This window comes from Urocampus carinirostris, chromosome 11 (assembly GCF_059441175.1).
Source record: "Urocampus carinirostris isolate Australia breed hairy pipefish chromosome 11, RoL_Ucar_1.0, whole genome shotgun sequence".
Lineage (NCBI taxonomy): Eukaryota > Metazoa > Chordata > Actinopteri > Syngnathiformes > Syngnathidae > Urocampus > Urocampus carinirostris.
In genome coordinates this window covers 13,397,041-13,418,578 of record NC_142359.1, presented here as the reverse complement: position 1 = coordinate 13,418,578, position 21,538 = coordinate 13,397,041, and the positions used below count along the sequence as shown (strand labels likewise).

General features: G+C 38.6%; 1 protein-coding gene across 2 annotated transcripts in view; it reads right to left on the bottom strand.

Moving 5' to 3' along the window:
- LOC148356453 (protein phosphatase 3 catalytic subunit alpha) overlaps positions 1-21,538 on the bottom strand; it is a 78,989-nt gene that overhangs the window by 26,118 nt on the left and 31,333 nt on the right. For both annotated transcript variants that reach the window (XM_088348588.1, XM_088348589.1), the window contains exons 2-5: positions 18,224-18,424; positions 5,320-5,444; positions 4,580-4,691; positions 4,326-4,471 (exon numbers count right to left, since the gene is read on the bottom strand). In XM_088348588.1, the coding sequence (XP_088204714.1) occupies positions 4,326-4,471; positions 4,580-4,691; positions 5,320-5,444; positions 18,224-18,424 (584 nt within the window). The remainder of the gene's footprint in view (positions 1-4,325; positions 4,472-4,579; positions 4,692-5,319; positions 5,445-18,223; positions 18,425-21,538) is intronic.

Sequence of the window (21,538 nt, the reverse complement as noted above, 5' to 3'; positions counted from 1 at the left end):
GATCATTTACATGAACAAATACTACTTGATCAGCTGAACGGGGGTCTGAAATCATGGAGTTATTACCATTCTTCGCAAGCCTCTGGTGCACAATAATATTGTTGGTAAAGAGTCACACAACCATGCCATTCCAAACAGTGGTTTATTCATAAAAGTAAAACCTGTTTGCCAAAAACTTGGCGAACTATTGGAGTGACTACAATCGTCTCATTACAGTACTTCCTACGTTTGTTTTGCCTCAAAAATATCGGGGGGTGGGTGAAATTGTGGAGTTGTGGGACCCATCTACTGCGTCCATTAGCACAATGTTCCATACAACTGGCACTGTGAATATACACATAATATATATCATTAATATATGGCTGCAACCAGGGTTGGGTAGGGTTACTTTAACTGGATTACTCCAATACCAAATATGCTAATAAAAGACAAAAGAAACTAAATATGAATAAAATTATGACTCACAACACGTGGTAAGCTTTCTCTCCTGGCTTTGATCTCTTTGATCTGCGGCAAAACTAACATAAAATGCGACAGAAACAAAATGAAAATAAATCCAAACAGCTTGCCAACATCATTTTTTCCGTTCCATGTATTCCGTTACTCCCCAAGCCTGCACAAAATTTAGTAATTTGATTCATATTCAGTTTCTTTTGTCTTTTATTAGCATATTTGGTATTGGAGTAATCCAAAAGTCATTGAAAGTGATCCAGTTAAAGTAACCCTACCCAACCCTGGCTGCAACAAGGAATCTGTAACAATCGATAATTAAAAGTGTTGGCAACGGATTAATTTATCGATGTATTGTGTCGCGACATTTATGCGTCACTAAGCACGTGGAGCCAATGACGTCACTAAGCACCGCCTATCAGCGAACATAGGTGGAGTGCAAACTGAGGCCCTTTTTCACAGGCTACGGTCAATTCACCTTATGAATCATGATGGACAAAGAAACAACAGTTGAACCGATATGTGCGTAAGTGTGGAAGCACTGCCCACTTCACAAAATAAAGAAGTGCGTCACTGGCAATCTTTGCAAACGTGATATGGCACAGGAGCACCACGAAGGTGAGGCAGCATTCAAAACCGAAACAGAGTCACCGACGAGGATGAAGGGATCTCAGTCGCAGGGTAAGTCACTACATTATTGGTTTTTATTCATTTGCTTTTTGCATTTTTAAGAGTGGAAACGTAATCTTGGTCTCTGGTAGAGTTTAATTTTTAGCTGAATAATGACTGCACACGCATATGCGTGTGTGTCTGTGTGGGGGGGATACTTTTTATTTCAGCTAAATCATTACAAGAAGTGTTTAATTGTGCTTTATATAAAAACACTCAACTTTCACACAACAGAGGTAAGATTAAGCACCAAGTTTTACTTCTCTGGCAAAGCCCGAGTTATTAGGTGAGGAAACGTAACATTAGTCTCGGGTCGCTCGTTAGATGTGCTAGCGTTTGCTTGATAGCTTATAAGTGACTGTGTGTATGTGTGTGAGCGAGATACTTTTTATCCAAGTTAAATGAAAGAATTGCGTTTATTTGAACACGGCATAAAAACAGTACCAACCACTAATTAACAAAAGGGAACAACTAATTATTTGCACCACAAACAAGGGGAATAAAATCAGCTGAACAATACAATTTTATCATAAACATGTGCCCTAAGGAGTAGGCTTAAGCAGTGTTTAAAAAAAAGACGCTCAACTTGCACATATGTTTAAGATTAAGCATCAAATTTAACTTTTCTGGCAAAGTCTGAGAGATTATTGTATCGTTGTAAATCGTGCCATGATAATACTCATACTATACGATCTTATCTCAATAGAAAACAGCATACAATGACAAGTTTTATTATAAGAAAGAGACATGATGCACACCGCAGGAAGCAGCTGTCATCGCAGAGAGCATCCTCAACATGATCATCATTGACATGCTTACAATTTTGCATTGCAATGCAAAGTTTTCGAGAAGGAAGAGTGAGTGAGTGACATAGTGAGCCAAGGTGATAGTGGTTACTTCTTGCTTGTTAATGTTGAAATTTATGTCACTGGGTTTCTACATTTGCATTTATTTCTTGTTCTAAAAGCTCATGTCCCTTAAACAAACAAAATACCATTTTTTTTGCACTTGTTAAAATACTATCTTATACATTTTAAGGTGTATATCATTGATTTGTATGTATTTTTGGGTTTTCAGATTTGCAATGATTTCTTGTAACAAAAGCTCATGTCCCTTAAACAAAAAAGATGCCTTTTTATAAACTTTATAAAATAGTATATATTTGAAAGTGTAAAACATACATTTGTATGCATTGTGTTTGATATCTGACAAACACTGATTTTTTTTATTGTTTAAAGTAAAATATTCTGTTTGTGCACTATTTTCTTATTAGTCCACAAAATTTCAATATTTAAATAACGAGGAAATTGATGTTTTTTATTCATCCGATTGATCGATTAACAAAAAAAAAAATCATCAGATTTTCGATTATTAAAATAATTGTAAGTTGCAGCCCTAAATTAATATATTGTGTCTTAATTTATTTATTTATTTTAAATCCTGTTGCATATTTTTAACTTTTTAATGTGTTTTATTTGCACTAAAAAGTAAACCCCTCCAATTTCGCTGTACTTATTTAATGATAATAAAGGACATTAATTGATTCATTCATTCATATTGTTTCATGTGACGATCTGTTGGGATTGACAAATTTTGCAATGTTATATTTCTGGTAAAGTAAATTGGTGTGAGGGCATTGAATGACACACTTGCATGTTGACTCCAAAATATGGTTTATTCTGAATACATCAACAAATGTTAATGATAAATTTATACTTTTTGCTCTGGAATTAGATCCCAGATCAACAGGAAACAGGATACGCGTTTATTTCTCCAACACAGCAGCTTGGAAAACGTGTAGGATCCCTGATCAGCTGGTCGTGTTTTCAATCGATGTCATTTCCACATTGAGTCTGCGGGAAGGTAATTGCGTGAAGATTTAGCAAACAAACCTAAGCCTATAAAGAGGTGGAAAATAAAATATTTAATTGCCATATATAATCATTATAAAATAAATCACGAATGAAGTTTTTTCACTTTCAACCAAAACTTAAGTTTGCTTACTAATTTGTTTTCATTTGGAGATTACTGAAAACAAAATTGTTCAATATGATGTGAAATTGTTTGAGGAATCTGCATCAGAGTAAAGGCTTTCAAATGTATTAGTAGCCAAAAACCCAATTTTCTTGAGTGGACTCTCACAACAATAGCGTTTTTCTTAAAAAAAAAATTAACTAGTTTAACCGTACATCACTCGCTTTTTTTAAGGATAAATGAGGACTAAATGTGCAAAAAAGATGATAGACTTACTTCAATACTTGAGGGAATACTGGAAGTCGTGTGCGATGACAACAGGCTAGCGTGCTGGAGAACATCCCGACAAGGCTAGGCTAACATGGCTAGCCTGGTAAATTTGAGGAAAAGGTTACTTTTTGTTCAGCGGACTCTTCGTAGTTAGTTCTTCTTCCTTCTGCTTTGTAAGACTCATTTCCAGTTGCACTGTACGATAGGGTGACACCTAGTGGTCAAATATTACACAATGTACCTTTAAAGATTTGCGCACTCATACAAACCCTGCCAAAATTATTCTCCAAATGTTGTACCTGCTTCCTTTATTCTAGACTCCAGATCTTGCATGGTAAAAATGCATTTGCATTATGAGTTGAATAGACAAACATACCTGTTTTTGCATTAAGGGAAGCGGTCACAGGTTGGATCCCTTCACTAAACCCAAATCAGATTTCTGTTTTTTAAGGATTACAATAACTTATTCTTTACATGGACAACTGTGGTATCATTTTTGGTGGCCTTTAAAGATTATTTCGGGGGATGATTGGTGTGGCTGGTCATTCAGCGCAAACAATAACAAGTTCTCATACATAAATATTATTGCTTTACTTTGTTCCAATTCATAATCTAGGCACTGGGTTTTGCTCCGAAGGAAGGAGAGCTCCATCCCCGAACAAAAGATTGCATATTACTGGATGGGTCACGTGACAAGACACTTTAATAGAATCAAATCTATGACGCAGACTCTCTGATTAGACACCCACAACCCATTTGGAATGATTGAATTAGTCTGAGCACAATATCCAGGTCTTCAAACTGTTTTAATTAGTACAAAGATTCACTGTGCCTGAGCAGTAATTCACAGACCTCTCGTCAGACTTATATCCCCTTAAGTCTGTTTAACACCAAGGTCCGCCCACTTTTAGAATGACACGCAGGCAAGAAAACCAAACAAAAATCTGAAATCAGCCACATACCTTCCTGATGTCATCAAGATTCGTGATTTCTGGAGAAAGTCCTCCGTGTACGCAGAGGAACTGCTGGTTCATTAGTGCAGCCAGGGGAAGGCAGTCAAAGGCGTCCATACACGCATCATACACCCTCTCTGAATACTTAATTCTACCTGAAGTGCAGATGGAGGTGCGGAGGGGAAGAATAATAAGTGAAACGAGCATACAGGAAAATGAGATGATAATTACTGTGTGCTTGGAAAGAACAAAAATTCACTTACATTCCTGTTTAAATGTGAAATACTCTGTTAAATGTCTACATTCGTGATTCCCACGCAGCAAAAAAAGGGTTTTGGGGTAGAGGATCTTTAAGGCCCACAAGTACAGCACACACTGTGGGCAAAGACAACAAAAGACACAACATTATCTTATTTTCTGTCCTGTGTGGATGGAAAACTCGCTTTTGTAAATTACATTTTTGTAAAAATCATTCATGTAGTATTTTTCAATGGTACATGCATTTTAACCACTCACAATGACACTTAAGGACGTGTATTGCCTCAGCCCCAGTCTCTACTTACTTTAAAGCAATGGTAACAGTACCCTGCTTGTAATAAACATTATCAAAGTTGAGGTCTTGGTGTTAGAGTTTAGGTTTTGAATTAGTGTACTGCTCAGGACTACTCAATTCCAAGATCGCCAACTATCCTGACATCGAAACTGCACCGCCACGGTGCTTTGTAGCACTGGCCGTCAAGTTAGCAACCATGTAGGATCGTGAAAAATGCTTTAAAAGCTCTAGTGCTATGAAGGTAAAATTTCCCTTTGTAGGTGTGGTTCAATGATTTAAACTCCAGGCGAGATAACTTTTAGATATTTGTGCAATGATTTCACTTTAATTTTCTTATTCTTGTTTGAAAAATCGCAACGTGACACCAAAAATGAGGTCAAGACTTGTAAATCTGCACCCAAAGGCCCTGCAATGGAATGGGAACCCCCAACAAATGCCAACATGACTCACTTCAATACTGAAATAACCTCTGTCAACGTAGTCCCCCAGGAAAAGGTAGCGCGTAGATGCTGGTGAGCCTCCCACCTCGAAGAGCTTCATTAAGTCAAAGAACTGCCCATGGATGTCGCCGCACACTGAAAGTTAAAGGCACATATGCTACGTGAGGGGGTCAGCACATAAAAGCCATCAACACGGGATCAAGCCATTTACCTAATTGCATATTTTCAATCTTAAATGCCACAGCACAAGCTACAAGAGATTATGTTGTTCTGCATTTTGAGGAACTTCTAGCTGTTGCCAACATTTCATGCTATTTACAACACAGCAGTGCCTTCAAATATAGGGAAGGGTTCATATACCCTTTTCATCGCCAAATTCCAGCACTTTTAAAGACTTTCAAAGTGAGTTTTCAATTTTTTCAGTACCGTTTAAAGAGAATCTGGTGTGAATCATGTATTTTGCAGACGCACACATATCAACAACTTACATATAAGATTTTATAACACGGATGTACATTTAGTCCTTTGTGATTTTTAGATCTTGAATAAATATATTGGTTTTTGAGAAAAATCTCTCCCCATATAGATGTGGGGTAAAAATTACAGTAATATGTAGGTTATATTTTCAGTTGCAGGAAGTTCTTCCCATTCCAAGTTACCACTGGGAAATGCTACCTTACTTTTTTGCATAGGGCATAGTAAATGTTCGTAGTTGACACGTAATCCTTTCTCTGATACACATTTCATAGTGCCCTGTTTAGGTGTAGTATGCATCTATTCTCTTGGGCGCAACCATAGGGCGCGATGAAGCATCATAGGACAATGCCGTACAAACTAATGAGAGCTGCAGTTAATCGCGAGGGAAGAAGAAGTGCAATGGCAGAGACACAGTGGGATTACAAAATGAAATTACTTACTGTAGATCTCTACAAATAATATACCATGTCAGATACAAAGAATTGTATCTGTTTTTTTTTTCCTTGTCTCTCTTCTACCCTTTGTCTCCAACAGCCAACTGAAGACTTTAAAGCCATTTAAAAGTCTTGCCAGATATACTTTGAGAACACCACGTTTTGCCAAATACAATGAAAGTCCAAGAGCAAAAAAGCTGGAAAAAAATGTAATCGTCTTCACAGACAGATATTCCTCTTGAAGGAAACTAGCCCAACGGTAATTTTTTTCAATTCCATTTGAATTCCCTGGTATACTTCTCGCAGCGCGATTATTCCCAGTGGGTTCCCCGTTAGTATTTATTTGACACACTAATTTAACATGACGACCAACAGGTTCCATTGCGTTCTGGTCAGAGAATTGGAACCAACGGCACAAGATGAGAAATGCTAATCATTCAATGCGGATTACTTCCCTCTAACCTTTGTGACCTCACACTCTATTACTCCCCTGGAGAGGTGGTGGACAGAGTGTCAATGGCAGTCTTGTGAATTGCGCCAGCTGCTTTTGCTTGTGAGCTGTTGGATTCCGACTTCTCATATCTAATTGATAGAATTTGTAAATGATTGACAGTTACATTTCGCCTGAATAAAATGAGATACCATGTACATCCATTGAAAATTTGGTGCCCTTTTCTATTCTGCAACTAGTATTCTCAAAAATCGATTTCTCACTCCAAAGTCTTTAAAATGCAAAAAAAAGATTTGGCTTAATTAAGCGGCTAACAAGGGGCCGTGTACAGCGAAATGTGTTTGCGAAGCATCTTGGCTTTTAGTGCCTTACGAGGCGCATCTCCAAATAAAAGAAAAAGGCAACCAATTAGAGTGAGCTGTACGACAGCGTTGAAGAGCAATTAAGTCCCGTTACGAGTCTCACGAGGCCACGAAGAAGATCAACTCTGCTGGAGTAGATTGTAAACCTCACGGTTAGTATTTATCTTTTAAAATATCCACACCATGACACACTTTGAACTCACTCGCCCCAAAAGCACATAAACACAAAAAGATGGAGCCTTTGGAGCTCTATTTTGGTTTGATCTCTAAAGGTTCTCACTCTTTTCTGCCGTAAAGCCAGAACTATGAATATTTTGTCGCGCTGGACTATTTAAGAGAGCTTGTTAAGTTCCCAGTGGTGTGCAAACAGCTTTAAAAACACTACCATATTTTCCACGCTACAAGGCACACGAACAAAAAAAATAGTCTTTTGTGATTTTCATTTTTCATATATAAAGGCACATGGAATTAAAACTACAGTAAGGGTTAGTGCTCCACACATTAAAAATGACCATTTATGTGTATTGACTGATCAAATTTGCATGAAATTGGATGCAGTGGTAATCAAACTGGATAGCAAAGCTCAGAGCACAAAATCCTAACCATCAGGCAGCTAGGGACATGGATGGTTTTAAACTTTTCCTCAGCTAGAGTATTGCATCGCCGACTCACAAAGTCTTACGAAGCGCACAAGATTCTGGACTGAATGAAGAGAAAGGCACTGTGGGAAGAAAGTTGGTAATCCTGAAAGATAGAAATAAATGTATGACCGCACGTATTCAAAACGTTTTACTTACAATCTTAGTTTTAGGCGAGAAAAATGGAAACAAAATTCCATACAGATTTTTAAACCCCCTGTTTTCTCATTTATCTCACATAGAGTGGTACCTCTACTTACAAATGTCTACATACAAAAATTACAGGTTACAAAGTACCTGAACGGGAAAATATTGCCTCTAGTTTCAAAGGCGTTTCAGGATACAAAGTCAAAAATAAAGCACACTACGTGTTACCATTCACCGCTCCCAGAGTTCTATCAGGCAATCCGGTGCGTATGCGTGAATCCTGGCATGAGCTCTGTGTCCCCAGCTAAAGTTAATAAGTAAATGAATAGCTTTATTATTTCCTTAATTCTTCGTTGTTTTACATTATGTGTCTCTCGTTTTATGTTTATTGAGCGGTAAACTAATTTTGAAATGTAATTGTTTCATGTTCTAAAACTATTTTGTTATAAAAATATCATACTTTTTGGGGCTTTGAACGGATTAGTGCGTTTACATTCAATTCCAAATTATAGGTTCCACTGCATCTGGTACCAAGACTAAAAATAGTGTGATAAGATAAGACCGAATGCCTTTTCATGTGTTGTCCGTATCCTTAGTGGACCAGTGGATAAAATCAGGCACACTCTACGCTATGATCCAGGTTCCCATTCCATCCAATGTTATGATGCAATTGTGAACAACAATCCATGTCCTTAGTGGCCAGGCTGTTTGGATTCAGTTCTCTTACAATTGATATTCAGGTCGATCGCCAGTGCCAGGGATAAAGAATAATAGCCCATATGGTAGATTACACATTTCCAAATTTGTCTGCAAATAAAGTTCACCGTATCATAGAGCACACGTTCACAAATTTCTGGTCAATTTGGGGATTTTTGGTTGCATTTAAAACCAGAAAAATACCGTAGTTCGAGTTAAAATGCAACTGAATGCATCCTGCTTCTTTTAGTGGCTGGCTGGACTGGTTATTGTCGATATGGAGTCAACAGAAGGTGTCATTGTGTTGTCTTTTATTATGAAAGGAGTGCAATCAATAATGGTCACCCCACAATGCGCATTCAAGACGAGTGGAAATCTCGATAATGTGGCGCCGTGTGAACAATTACCAAGAGCGACAAGATGTAGACAACGTAGCACAATAGGGGTGGGCAGTATATACAGAGAGACCTTGCAACTTTGCGCTTTCGTTACCGGGTGCGTCCACTGCTTACTGGATTTTCTGCATGCATTATGTTCTGCATTCTGATTGGCTAAACTGAGGAAGAGTTTTTTTATTGCGAGCAAAGTTGGACCTCTCCACTTGCTAAATCTGCTCAGGAGTCGCAGTCTTTGGCGCCCTTTAGTGGTCAACTGTTTGATAATGAGAAGATCTATGGTTTATGAAGGATAGTAACAGAAGGTAAATTCAGTTCACAAGGTCCATGAGATGGCGGCAAAGAATCATGTAGAGTGAAGTGGATCAGGTCCTTAATTCATAAAGTTGAGCAATTCAAGTAAAGCTACCGCAGCTTCCCCGTGTGGAGTTTGCATGTTCTCCCCGTGCCTCTATGGGTTTCCGCCGGGCACTCAGATTTCCTCCCATATTCCAAAAACATGCATGTCAGGTTAATTGGCTGGCTCAAATTGTCCCTAGGTGTGAATGAGCGAGTGAGTTGTCTGTGTGTGCTCTGCGACTTGCTGGCAACCAGTTCAAGGTGTCCCCTGCCCACTGCCCGATGATTTCTGGGATGGGCTCCAGCCTCCCCGCGACCCTATTGAGGATAAGCGGTGCAGATAATGGATGGTTGGATATTTTACAGTAGAGAAATTATTTGTAAAAACATGCGTATAAAGTACAGTACTTTTATTTTTTAAACAAATACTTCAGCCTGTAAATTGGGTTGAATAATAAATAATGAAACACATAAAGGTCTCTACTTTGCGGATTTTCATGTTTTGCATAAAGGTCTCTACTTTGCGGATTTTCATGTTTTGCAAAGGGTTCTGCCCCCCCAATAACTGCGATAACCGAGCTAATAATGTATGCACATCGCAGGGGAAAATTCTATTCATTCAAATGACATGAATTTCCAGGTGATCAATTTAAGTTAATGTTGCGAAGGAAGCTTATTGCCATGGAAACAGCTGAGTAATTGAGTCTTATGTCATTGAGAAAGAAGTAATCCAAATATGAACGATGGAATAGTGGCACACGCTCCATCTTTATCCTGGCAGGGAGACAATCTGTCCGTCACTCTGCCTCAGTCCACCTACAAATGTATGCCGCCCCCTCCTTGTCTCTGCAAACGCGAGGCGAGAAGCGAGCCCACATAAGAAGAACAGGTGGGAGTAAATTAGCGAGCGAGAAACAATTCGTTCTGACCAGGGCTCGCTTGCTGCGCTGAAAGCGAGCTTGCCGGGAAGAAGCACATCAGCAGGATGCAGCTACGAGAGAGTGGGCGGGCGAGCGGACATTACACAACATGGTTTCAGAACCTACACGGGCCACTCCAAGGCTGGCCGGGCTCCTTGAGCGCCAGGAGACCTGGCTGCACTGGAGCAGAGGGAAAACAACAACAGTGTCTTTTATCATGACACATGAGAATTTTCAAATACTGAGGCATGCACTTAGTACTAGAGCGCAGGTTTACAGAAAATGACAGTAAAAAAAAATAAAAATAAAAATAGAAAAACCCCCCACAAAATTAATATTGAGAAAATTAATGGATTTTTAAAAAATTACCGTATTTTCCACACCATGTGACACACCAGACTAAAAGGCGCAAGAAATTGAGACTACAGTAAGAGTTTACGTGCATTAATTCAGTTGTTCTCAACTGGTCTGGCTTGAAGACCCCGCCATCCCACCCAAATTAAAAGTCGCGACCCAAATCTAGGAAAAAATGTTCACTATTCCAATGTATTCAATGACAGGATTGTGCAGGTTGATTTAAAAGGTAGTAAAATACGTATATATAAATATTTTTTCAAAGACAGAAATAACCAGTGAAACCAAAACAATATTCCCTCTAATACTCAATTAGCTGCACTTTAATGGAAATCAAAACACTTTACTTCAGTAGCTTCATAATACACCAGCATGAAATGAAAAAAGAGCAACTCCTTGAATATATTATATATATATATATATATATATATTTTTTTTTTTTTTTAACTCAAACTATGTACTTTTAGCAGATAAACCTCACTCACTGAACCCAAACAATAAATACTTTATTATTTGGGGAAAAAAATAATTTCCAAAGTAGCAGGATCCATCCACAAAATCAAAATAAAAGAAACAAAAATTGCAATTCAAAATTATTTTAGTAAATGTTCTTCTAAATAGCTTATCAATATGTAAACACCCTTACCAATTTTTACTGCTGTTTTTTCTGTGGGTGTGAAATGACATTAGCAGAGCATTATCACCAACTACTATTAAGGAAAGTAATAAAAACCTTCCTTTTTTTCTGAATACAGTTCTGGGACCCACATTTAGGTCCCAACCCACGAGTTGAGAAAAACTGCATTAAATAACTTCCTCAAATCGTGGTGGCGCCGAATCATTACCACTAGACCACCAGGGGAACATATGACAAACAAAAAGGCATTAGAGCTTATCTCATCATAACACAATTTTAACTCATGTTGCCATAACACAGATTTGCATAGTGCATTCTGTTAAACAGTGTCTCCACCTCTTTGCCTGTGCGTCAATAAGCTTTCAATTTAATATAGATGCGTACGTAAAAGAGCTTGTATCGTATTTTGTTGAAAGACTTTTCCGTTTTCTCTATTCTCTAACATGCGTTGGTGAAGAAGTGGACAGTAAACCTATCTGAATGTACTATGCAAATCTTCACCGATGAATGTTAGTAAAAAGAGAAAAAAAAATCTAAAAAAATAAAAAAAATACCACACAAGCTTTTACATATGTATACATGTTAAACCAAGGAGTTATTGACACACAGGTAAAGAAGTGGAGAAAATGTTTATCCTATCAGTGTGCACTAGGAAAATCAGTGTTTTGGCTTAGTGAGTACAAATGGTGTGATAATAAGATAAAGTCTACTGCCTTGTTGTATGTAGTTTGAACCATAGTGGGCTAGTTGTCAGTACTCTCATCGCCACTACTCACATTTAATTCCCACTGCCTAAAATGTTTAGCAAATTGGGTAAAGAATGTTCATCTATTTGATCAATCATTGCTCAAATACTGAATCACTGTAAAACGGTGTAGTGTAAAACTGTACACATTAAAAATCTTATCTGCCGTATTCTGCCATATTTAAGGCTAACTGGGTTATGAGATGCACTTTCAAATGTCTGGTCCAAATTGAGGTTTTTAGATGCGCCTTACAGTCCAGAAACTATGATTATTTCAAAAGCATTTTGTGGTGCCTGTTTTCTCAAAGCTTAATCTTTACAACCCTGCCAGGTTTAAAATGAACAAGAGAAATGGACCTGTGGTTTTAAGAATCAAGCTGTTCCCTCTACTAATGTTTTGGAATTACATCTTGCTCAACTGTCAAATATCTCCCATAAGACCTGGAAAAATTAATGCTATTTAGGGAACTTTTGAAAGTATTGAACATAACTTATGTTTGAGCTACTTAAAGCCGCCAAATGTTAAAGTATTTCATGGTGGAGCTTTTCCACAAGGCAATCTAAAAAGTCTGAAGCCCCAGTCTACCGGCCATCTGGTATGTCCAGAAAATAAATATGTGAGCGTTGTAAGGGAGCGCGGCAACATGTTGTGCTTTGTTGTGTCTAACAGAAATATTTACATAGTATTCCACCGGCCGTGTGTCAAGTGAGAAATGGGTCGTGTTGAAAGGCTGATTGTGAATATCCAATCAGAGGTTATAAAAAAATGTGTGTTTATAAACAAAAAAAACTATGAAATACTTTTCTACGTTAATACAGTTATACAAAATGTATATGCCGTATTTTCTGCACTATAAGGCGCACCTAAAAGCCTTTATTTTTTTCAAAAGCTGACCATGCGCCTTATAATACAGTGCGCCTTATTTATGGATCAATTTTAAAATTGCAAAGTTTTCCAACTAACTTGCAGCCGCCGACTAGATTTTCCCCGGAACGCCAAGTAGTACGCGGTGTATGCTGGGATTTATTTACCGGCGTTTCATTGGCTAACCAATGTGTCAATCATCATTTGAATCGATCACTATTGGCTAAAGTTATTCGGAGGTCAAGGGGCGGATCCTTTTTATCATTTACAGGCTAGCATTGGCTTAAACGGCAAAACAAAGCCTGCAATTGGCCGAAAAAGATGTGTCAATCATCAGTTGAATTGATCACTAATGGCTAAAGTTATTTGGAGGTCAAGGGGCGGATCCTTTTTATCATTTACAGGCTGGCATTGGCTTAAACGGCGAAACAAAGCCTGCAATTGGCCGAAAAAGATGAATGTGTATAGCACGTGGCTGACGGCATAGAGAAAGCATTTTTTTCTATTCTGTATTTGTAAATATTTTATTCTCCTGGATTTACTACCCTCACCGATATAAGAGGACAATGGCTGCACATTATTATGAACACAACGACTTCGGTGAGCTACGCCGGATTTTATATTGTCCCTGTATCTTGTTTCAGACTGAACTCGATGTTTCTGTGATAAGCGGTGCAGATAATGGATGGAATGGAGTGTCTATTTTTAAATTAAACTCAATTCCAAGTGTTTATTGTCATATGCACAGTAAAGTTGAGAGCAAAAAAAAAAAAAGATACTAAGGAATGGTTGGCATTTCTTGAATCCAAAGACTTTAACCTTCCGAATGATGGAACGATGCATTTGAGTGACATCGTACGGACACCGCATCCGCACGTGTTCTCGACACGTATTTGCGTCTTTGCAAGCTTTCGGAATGTTAAGGGGGTAATAAGTTTGACTGAACTATCTGACTGTTTTGTCGACGTTCCCATTGTAGCGCCTTATAATCGGGTGCGTCTTATGTATGTCAAAAATGGGACCAAAAACTATTTTTTCGGGGTGCGCCCTATAACCGGGTGCGCCTTATAGTGCGGAAAATACGGTATATATATATAAAATCTATCATAGTATTATAGGATAATACACCTTATGGTGCAACCTAGGCACATAGTCAGTGACTCTCCTAGGGTCATCGGTTGTTTCAGGTCTTAGTCAGACCCTCACCCAGACGACCTAGCCGAAGATGATCAATCCCCTGACTTGTGTCCAGGTAACCCACTCCACCAAGCCTTCCCCCTCCTCAACCAGAGCCAACGTGAAACCTTTTCAGCTGCTCCCAAGATAATTTGATGGCTCTTTGCCTATGCAGTCTACAAAACAAGGAGCCCGAGGACACTGTGTAAAGACCTGCCTGCAAAGCTCCTGCAGCCTACCTCAATAGGCTTGCAGGGGGCCTCCACCCATTCGTCTGGTATTCAGCCACGAGATCGGGATGCTTTGCCCTCTTTCTTATCCTGAGCTTCATCCATCCTGTCCTCCCAAGGAGCCCCACCTGCTTGCTAGCCCCAGACATCAGAGGTATGTCTGGTTGGAGTGTTGTAGCTGCTTTGAAGTCTGGGAATCGCAACTGGGTTTAGTCTTTCTCCAATTAAATTAATTCAAATTACTTAAGTAAACCCTGGACAAGTTCTCCTCTGTCTACACAACATGCTCCTCAGCGTTTGGGGCGTTTGTAACTGAACCCGCCTATGAAGACCCGGCCGCACCGCGCGTGTCGGTTGCGACCGTTTATACAAACCCTTAAAGCCCACCCGTGTTCCCAGTCCTCTTTGCTCCATCCCCTCCATAATATGAAAGTTTAAAGGAACAGTTGTATTATTTAGTGCCTACTAGTGGTAGAAAAAATACATTCATTGAAAAAAATAATATTGGTTTAAAAAAAAAAAAAAAATACAAAATACACGACCTATGATTATAAACGCCCGTTTTTAAAAAGTCATCGTTGCTTGAGAAATTTGCATCTATTTTGCAATTCATGAAAAAATTGGCAGCTATCTTGCTGCTGCGGATAACCAAAAATCTCAAAAATACTGTGCAAGAAAATGTAAGGTAAATTTGTGAATTTTGGTCACTTTGAGTCTCCATAATTTATATTCTTCCTTGCACTCGTTTTAGTTGCACTACACAATACAGCAACATCTAGTGGTCAAATAATATACATTGTCCCTTTATTGGAAGTAAAGCCCATGCAAAATACAGATTTATTTATACTTATTACATCCATTTATACTTTCGCAGGACTTCTTTTTTTAGATCTTATTTTGTGTAGCAAATTAATAAACATATTTCCGAACAGTGGATTGTTTTAATCAGAGATTCTCTTGTGGGAAACCTGATTTGGCCCTGTTTCAACCAGATCCTAGCTCCAGAGGGCCCTAAGAAAATAGAGTTTGAGACCATTAAAGAAAGTATTGTACATAAAAAAAAAAAAAAAGAGTTAACGCAGGACAAGGAGCTAATTTTAATGATATTGATGGCTCCAAAGCAGAGTGCATTTTCAGCGGCAGAAGAAGCTGAATCAGTCTCTTAAAGAGCTTTTCAAATGCCAATCTGCAGTAGATACTGCTGATATTTACACCTTTTAATTGATATTTTTTCAAGTTGGTCAGAGGTTCTGTGTCTAAATTGTATGGTATTTTTTTTTATTTTATATGACATATATATATATATATATATGTATGCAAGTTGTGTTTTGCATTTTTTTCAGAGAATCTGTTTTGTTTTTTTCTTTAAATCTGCCCAGTGTGTAAAAAGCTAACATTTTTTTGTACTTTAGAATTTATTTTTTGTATGTCTGCAAATATTTTAATTTATATACATTTGTTTTCAGGGATGCCTTAGTTCACTTAGATCAGCGAACACAGGAGCAGGACGGCGGAAACAAACATTAACCAATGTACCATACATCCATCCATTTTCTGCACCGCTTATGCTGAGTAAGGTCGTGGGTGTGCTGGAGTCCATCCCAGCTATCTTCGGGCAGTGGGCAGGGAACACCCTGAACTGGTTGCCAGCCAGTCGCAGGGCACACAGAGACAGACAACCACCAGGTAAGATATGGCTCTTTGTTCTGGTTGGTATGCCTGTCTCTGTGCGCCACTGTGATAGGCTGGTGTATGCAGTCAGTCAAACAGCCAGGTTGTCCTGGCGCACAAGTCAATGTGTCGACCCCCCTAAAAACAAACAAACTGCGTAGCACGGCTGCAGCTGAGGTAGTAGTTTAGCGGTTCTTTAAACAAATTTATCAAATAAATCAGACGCTGAGGAAAGTCAAAAGAGGCCAAAGAAATGGTGATCACCAGCGGGTGCTCCGTGGATTGTTATCGGGTCCAGCATTATCGAATGAGGCAGCGTTGAAAGAGAATGCTGCCAGATCCATTACCAATGAAACTGAGGATCTGCAGCTACAAATTGTGGGAAACAGCAACATGAGGAATGGTTGTATTTTAAGCATCGCTGAGACCCGGCTCAACTTGAAGTTACCAGATACTAACGTGCAGCTGAAAAGAGAAGCTGTCAAATTTTGTCCTACTTTTGTATAATGACAAAAAAGTCTGTGTTGTGTGTTTTTATTTGTAGATCTATGGTTTATATTTTGTTACAGTCATATACTCTTAGTCGGTAAGGACGTCATCTCAGGGTAAGTTTGTTCCGTAGGGAATTTCATAAAGGTGCGATGCGGAGGGTTCTGGTCCCCAATAATCGCAATAACTGAGAGTTTACCGAGTGTGGTGTGTGACTGACTGTGTATATATATATATATATATATATATATATATTATATGCATAATGAAATACAATCCCCATCTCATTTTGTCCCATCTCATCTCCAAATCTCAGATCTTACATAAGCGATTTCTGTCACTTCTATTTTGCCTCCTGAGAGCTGTTCAGTGGTAACTGAAAAGCCACAAACGTTCAGCAGCGGGAAGCCTCATCAGAATATGGTGAATTACGTGACCCCGTGTAGGGTTTGGAGGGGTAAATAATGTGAGTGAATGATGGGTTGTTGCCATAGGTACGTCGTGTGATTTGAAAAGCATCAAAGAAGCCTCATCTAAAAGTCTGATAGAGGAAAAAGTACTTGACCAGGAAAAAAAGACAACACTGCATCACTGATTTTCCTGCTCAGAGTGACTTAATGAGGCAAGACTGTACACGTATTCATTTAAATCAAAATAAAAACCTTTTGAGGTTCATTGATACAGTAACATTTGTCCAGGTATGAAAACTTGTGTTGAATCGTTGAATCATGTTTGTTTTCTTTTTTTAAACATGTAGAAAACAAGTGTCAAATTCAAAGCCCACGGGAAATAATCATCCCCGAGAAGGTTTTCTTTGGCCCCTGAGATTATGTTGATTCATTATTGTATCACACACCAGGAATCTTTGTGCATTTGTTTCTACTGTGCGTTACTTCTACATTCACCTTATTGTAGTTTATTAAATTATAGAAATTCACCATTACTTTTTTTTTAAACTTGTTTTAGTCCACCTTTGCTAAAATATAAAATATATGCGATTGATTGTGCGTGATACTGGCTTATTTAATCTAATGTTCATGTAAACTATATTTGTATATCAAGAACGTATGTCTTTTGTGCCTGTTAAAAATAAATATTACTTACAGAGCCGCAATATATATTGCTGTAATTTTCTGATTATATTCGAATGTATTTGTCATTGTTTCAGTAAGTTTTCATTTTAGTCACTAGACCAGGACTGTTTGATGAATTAATTCTGTCCGCCATAAATTTCTGAGTTTTTAGGGAAAAAAAAGCGAGTCTCCAGGTCATTTCAATCAAAAGCTATGATTTTTCAAATAATGCAAACCAAATGTTATATTCGGTCGCTAGAAAGCAGTATTGAGTTTGTATAGCGTGGTGAGTTGGTACGGGTTTAAAAGTGCATTTGCTCAACTGTTAAAATAAACCAGTTAACGCATTCAATGCCAAAATTTAAAGTCTTTTTCTCTCATTTTTTGTGAATAAATGTCATCCGTGAATATAATAGGTAGGGTAGGCTACTAATCTATGCTGAATGATATGCTGAAAAATAAAGCTAGAAATTTGGAGTTGACATTCTTGTATTGATCAGGGCCGCCTCAGAAGAGAAGTCTGGATCCGGCTCCAGAGCCAAAATAAGTTTGACATCCCTGATCTAAAATGTATGAGTAATTTTAAAACCAGTATTCAATCATTCCAGCCTTGTAGCTTAACGTTTTATTTTGCCTTTTCATCAGTTTGACTTTGACACCACTGGTGTAGAACGTGACGAATGAGTGAAGACATCCTTTAAAAACTGTGTTTCAATCAGAATTTTGTACATTCTCTAGCAGGCCTTCGTAACACCATCTTGTGAAGCCATTAAATCAAACACAATATTACTTAAAAAAAATAAACACATAATGACCTGTGACTGGAGCTTCAATGTCCAGAAGGTTCTTCTCTGAGCGCAGGATGGCAGCTCCCTCCCTGATGAGCCTTAGCGCAACCGCCTCTTCCACGCGCCCTTCCTTGGTCAGGTGAGCCTTCAGCACGTCAACTTTGGGTTTGCCCTCGGCGTCAAAAACTTCTTTGGCCGTCAGTCGATGACTGGGTGGGAATGGAACGGCTGCATTGGCGGAGGGCAAAAGAAAATGTTGGACATTAATTTTGGACTTGTTCAAAGGTAATCCCAAATGTCTTAACATACAAATGTGAGGAAATAACGTTTTTGTATAAAATCGCAATTTAATTAGTATATTCAAATTAATTTTTGATCTAATGCATTTTGAAGACTGAGCTGTAACGTCATTGGAGGTAAACGGTACCACAAAGGGCGAACTACCAAAAAGGGGCGAACTGGCAAAAATAACCAAAACCGATCAGCAAAAGGCGGCCGCAGCCTCGTCAATGCAAAGCTGGCTGAACAAAAAAAAATATGTTAAGAGCAGCCAGGCTAACTGGAAACGAACAATGAAAAGAGCATTGGCTATGGCGACAAATGTGATGACAGCCGGTAATAGACCAAAGGACTTGGCAAAACCAACGCTAACAACACACTAGCCGGCAAAACAACACATGATGAGCAGCCAACGAGCAGTTAGCCCTGAATAAACAAAACAGGAAAGCCCTCGGCAGCCTCGACTCTAACCTGGAAGTAGCTTGACAAAATTATGCCAATCGCGACACACGTGGCAAAATAGACAAACGAAAAGCCACAATCGCTTACCCAAAAGGAGGAGAGAGCAAACGCTGTAACGGGGGCAAGTAAACTTACCCCAGCTTTTGAAGGTTAAAGCACAGAACTCAGACAAAACAAACAATCAAAAGGCCCTCAGCAACAGGGTAAGCAAAGTCCCAATATTTTGAAGCTAAAATGATCTGTACGCAATCACAGTTCACTGCAATCGCTGTGTCTTTTGAAGCTGCCTCACATGTTGTGTTAACGGAAATCTTGTGTTTCCTTAATGATGCCACAGCTCTAGAGGAAAAAGCCCAATGGGTCAACTTTTAGACTAAATTTCTCAAGTCCCCGGTGGCATATTTGCATAATTGTGGAGAGGAACACTACACGTTCTGACCCTAATTTGAAAAAACGAAAAAACAAAACTCAAATACCTTTAGGAAAACGTTGCATTATTTTTCCAAATAAATTTTATTTATGTATTTATCAACTGTAACTACACATTTCCCAAGTCAGGCTCAACTTAAATCCAAGACACAAGACATTGGACTTGTGTGCACTGCAGCATATGAGTTAGTATGCAAACAAGACATCCATCTTTCCTGAAGGTGACATCAGCAATAACTGGATCCATGCTATGTCATCCCCTTATGATGTGAAACGATATTTGTCACCCGAACTGACCCATTTTAAAATCTATGTAACGGCAAAGTGTTAAAACAGCATATTTGGATACAGGAAGTTAATATTTAATTTCTCATACTCTTTTGGACAGTGGCCGTAAATCTTGCTGTACCATGGACCAGTTTAATGTCAGACTATATTCTTGCGGCCTGGCCCAAAAATAACACTAGTAATAATAACAATAATAACATTATGAATCATGATAATAAGCCTTTATCAACTGTGCATTCACCTGACTAATGGGGAGCTAGATAACATAGGAAAAGGCATTAGATTTCATCTCATTAAACACGTTTTATTTATGGTACAACGTTGTTCCGGCTGAACTTTTTCTTATAATGCTTTATAACAACGTTGTACAATGTGGCACCGTGAGTAAAAGTAGTGTGATAATGAGATCAAATGCCTTTTCATTTGTCATCTTGTACCCAAGTGGTTAGGATTCCTCATTCTCACCACCCCGACTAGGGTGCAATTTTTGTTGCATCCAATGCTGTGCAAATGAGGTCGGCCATATTTGTTGACTGATTAATCATTGCTCATATCGGGTGTATATTATCATAAAAGAAAACAGATTTGTAGAGTAAAAATGTGTGTATTCACAAATAAATACAGTAAAAGCAAAAAAAATGAAGCACATTTTTTACTTTCTATGCGGCTTTGTACCAAAAGACCAGTCTGCGGCCCAGTGGTTGCCGACCCCTGGTTTAAGAAACTGCAGGATTTTTCAGGCATGCTACCTTATGTCTTCAAAGAATCGGCAATTTATTTTGCATTTACTCAACTCAACATGGGAGGTCAGCTTAATGTTTCCTTTAAAAGTAAGTTGGTTTGGTTGAAACAAACTTTTATAAATCTTAAATACAGTTTACTTCTAATTTTGGAGGGCTAAAGGCTCAGCTATTGGCAAAAAGCTTACAAATTATATAGGTCTTGAAAAACCATTTGAAACTCTTTAAAGCATTTTTTAAATTTGTTCTATGGTTTAGTTCTGTGTCCTTGGCCCGTTTGAAATTCAGGGCAAAATGAGATTTCAAGATCCACATAACTGTTTGAAATTGACCTTTACAATATGTGCTGAGGATAGAGTACTTGAATGTGCCCTTCCCTTCAAAACTGTGTGCTATGAACTATCCGTACTCCCCCTATGTATCGGGCCAAAGACACACCTGATATAGATTTAAGCAAGGTCTTAGGTCGGTGTCGCCTCAGCACCTGTTGCACAACTCAAGTCGGAAGCTAGGGCCTTTTTAGCGCAGCGCCCGCGGTCTAAAACAGCTACAATGTCCCCCTTTCAGAAGCTGCTTTTGCACGAATGGGAGTTACCGCAAACCTGGGAATAGTGAGTGCCGCCTAGGTGACGTTAACAATTTGTAAAAGAATTACACTACACGTAAGCAAAAATAACCCTGTACAAAAACATCCTTGTTGCTCTCTAACACATCTTCCTTTCATTTACTCCAGTCAAGACAGTGGAAACTCAGGACAGCTCTTATGGGGTATTTCCAACCGCATTCAATGCCATAACATATAGTAAGCTAAAGGTGTGTTCGGCTAGAAATGAAAATGTGGTAGCTTCACAATATAAACAAGGCATCTGTCCATGTGCTTGTCCATTATTACAGCTGCATAGCGTAGAATCATCTAAAGCGTGACTCTCAAACGCTCCATTAGTGCCTTGCCTTCCTTAATTCAACCATCAGTCCCTTTGAGGATGAAGACAAGAGCTGCACTGCAGGCTTGAATCGAATGTGATAGCTGCAGTTGGAATATACCGTATTTTCCGCACTATAGGGCGCACCCCCAAAAAATAGTTTTTGGTCCTATATTTGACATACATAAGGCGCACCGGATTATAAGGCGCTACAATGGGAA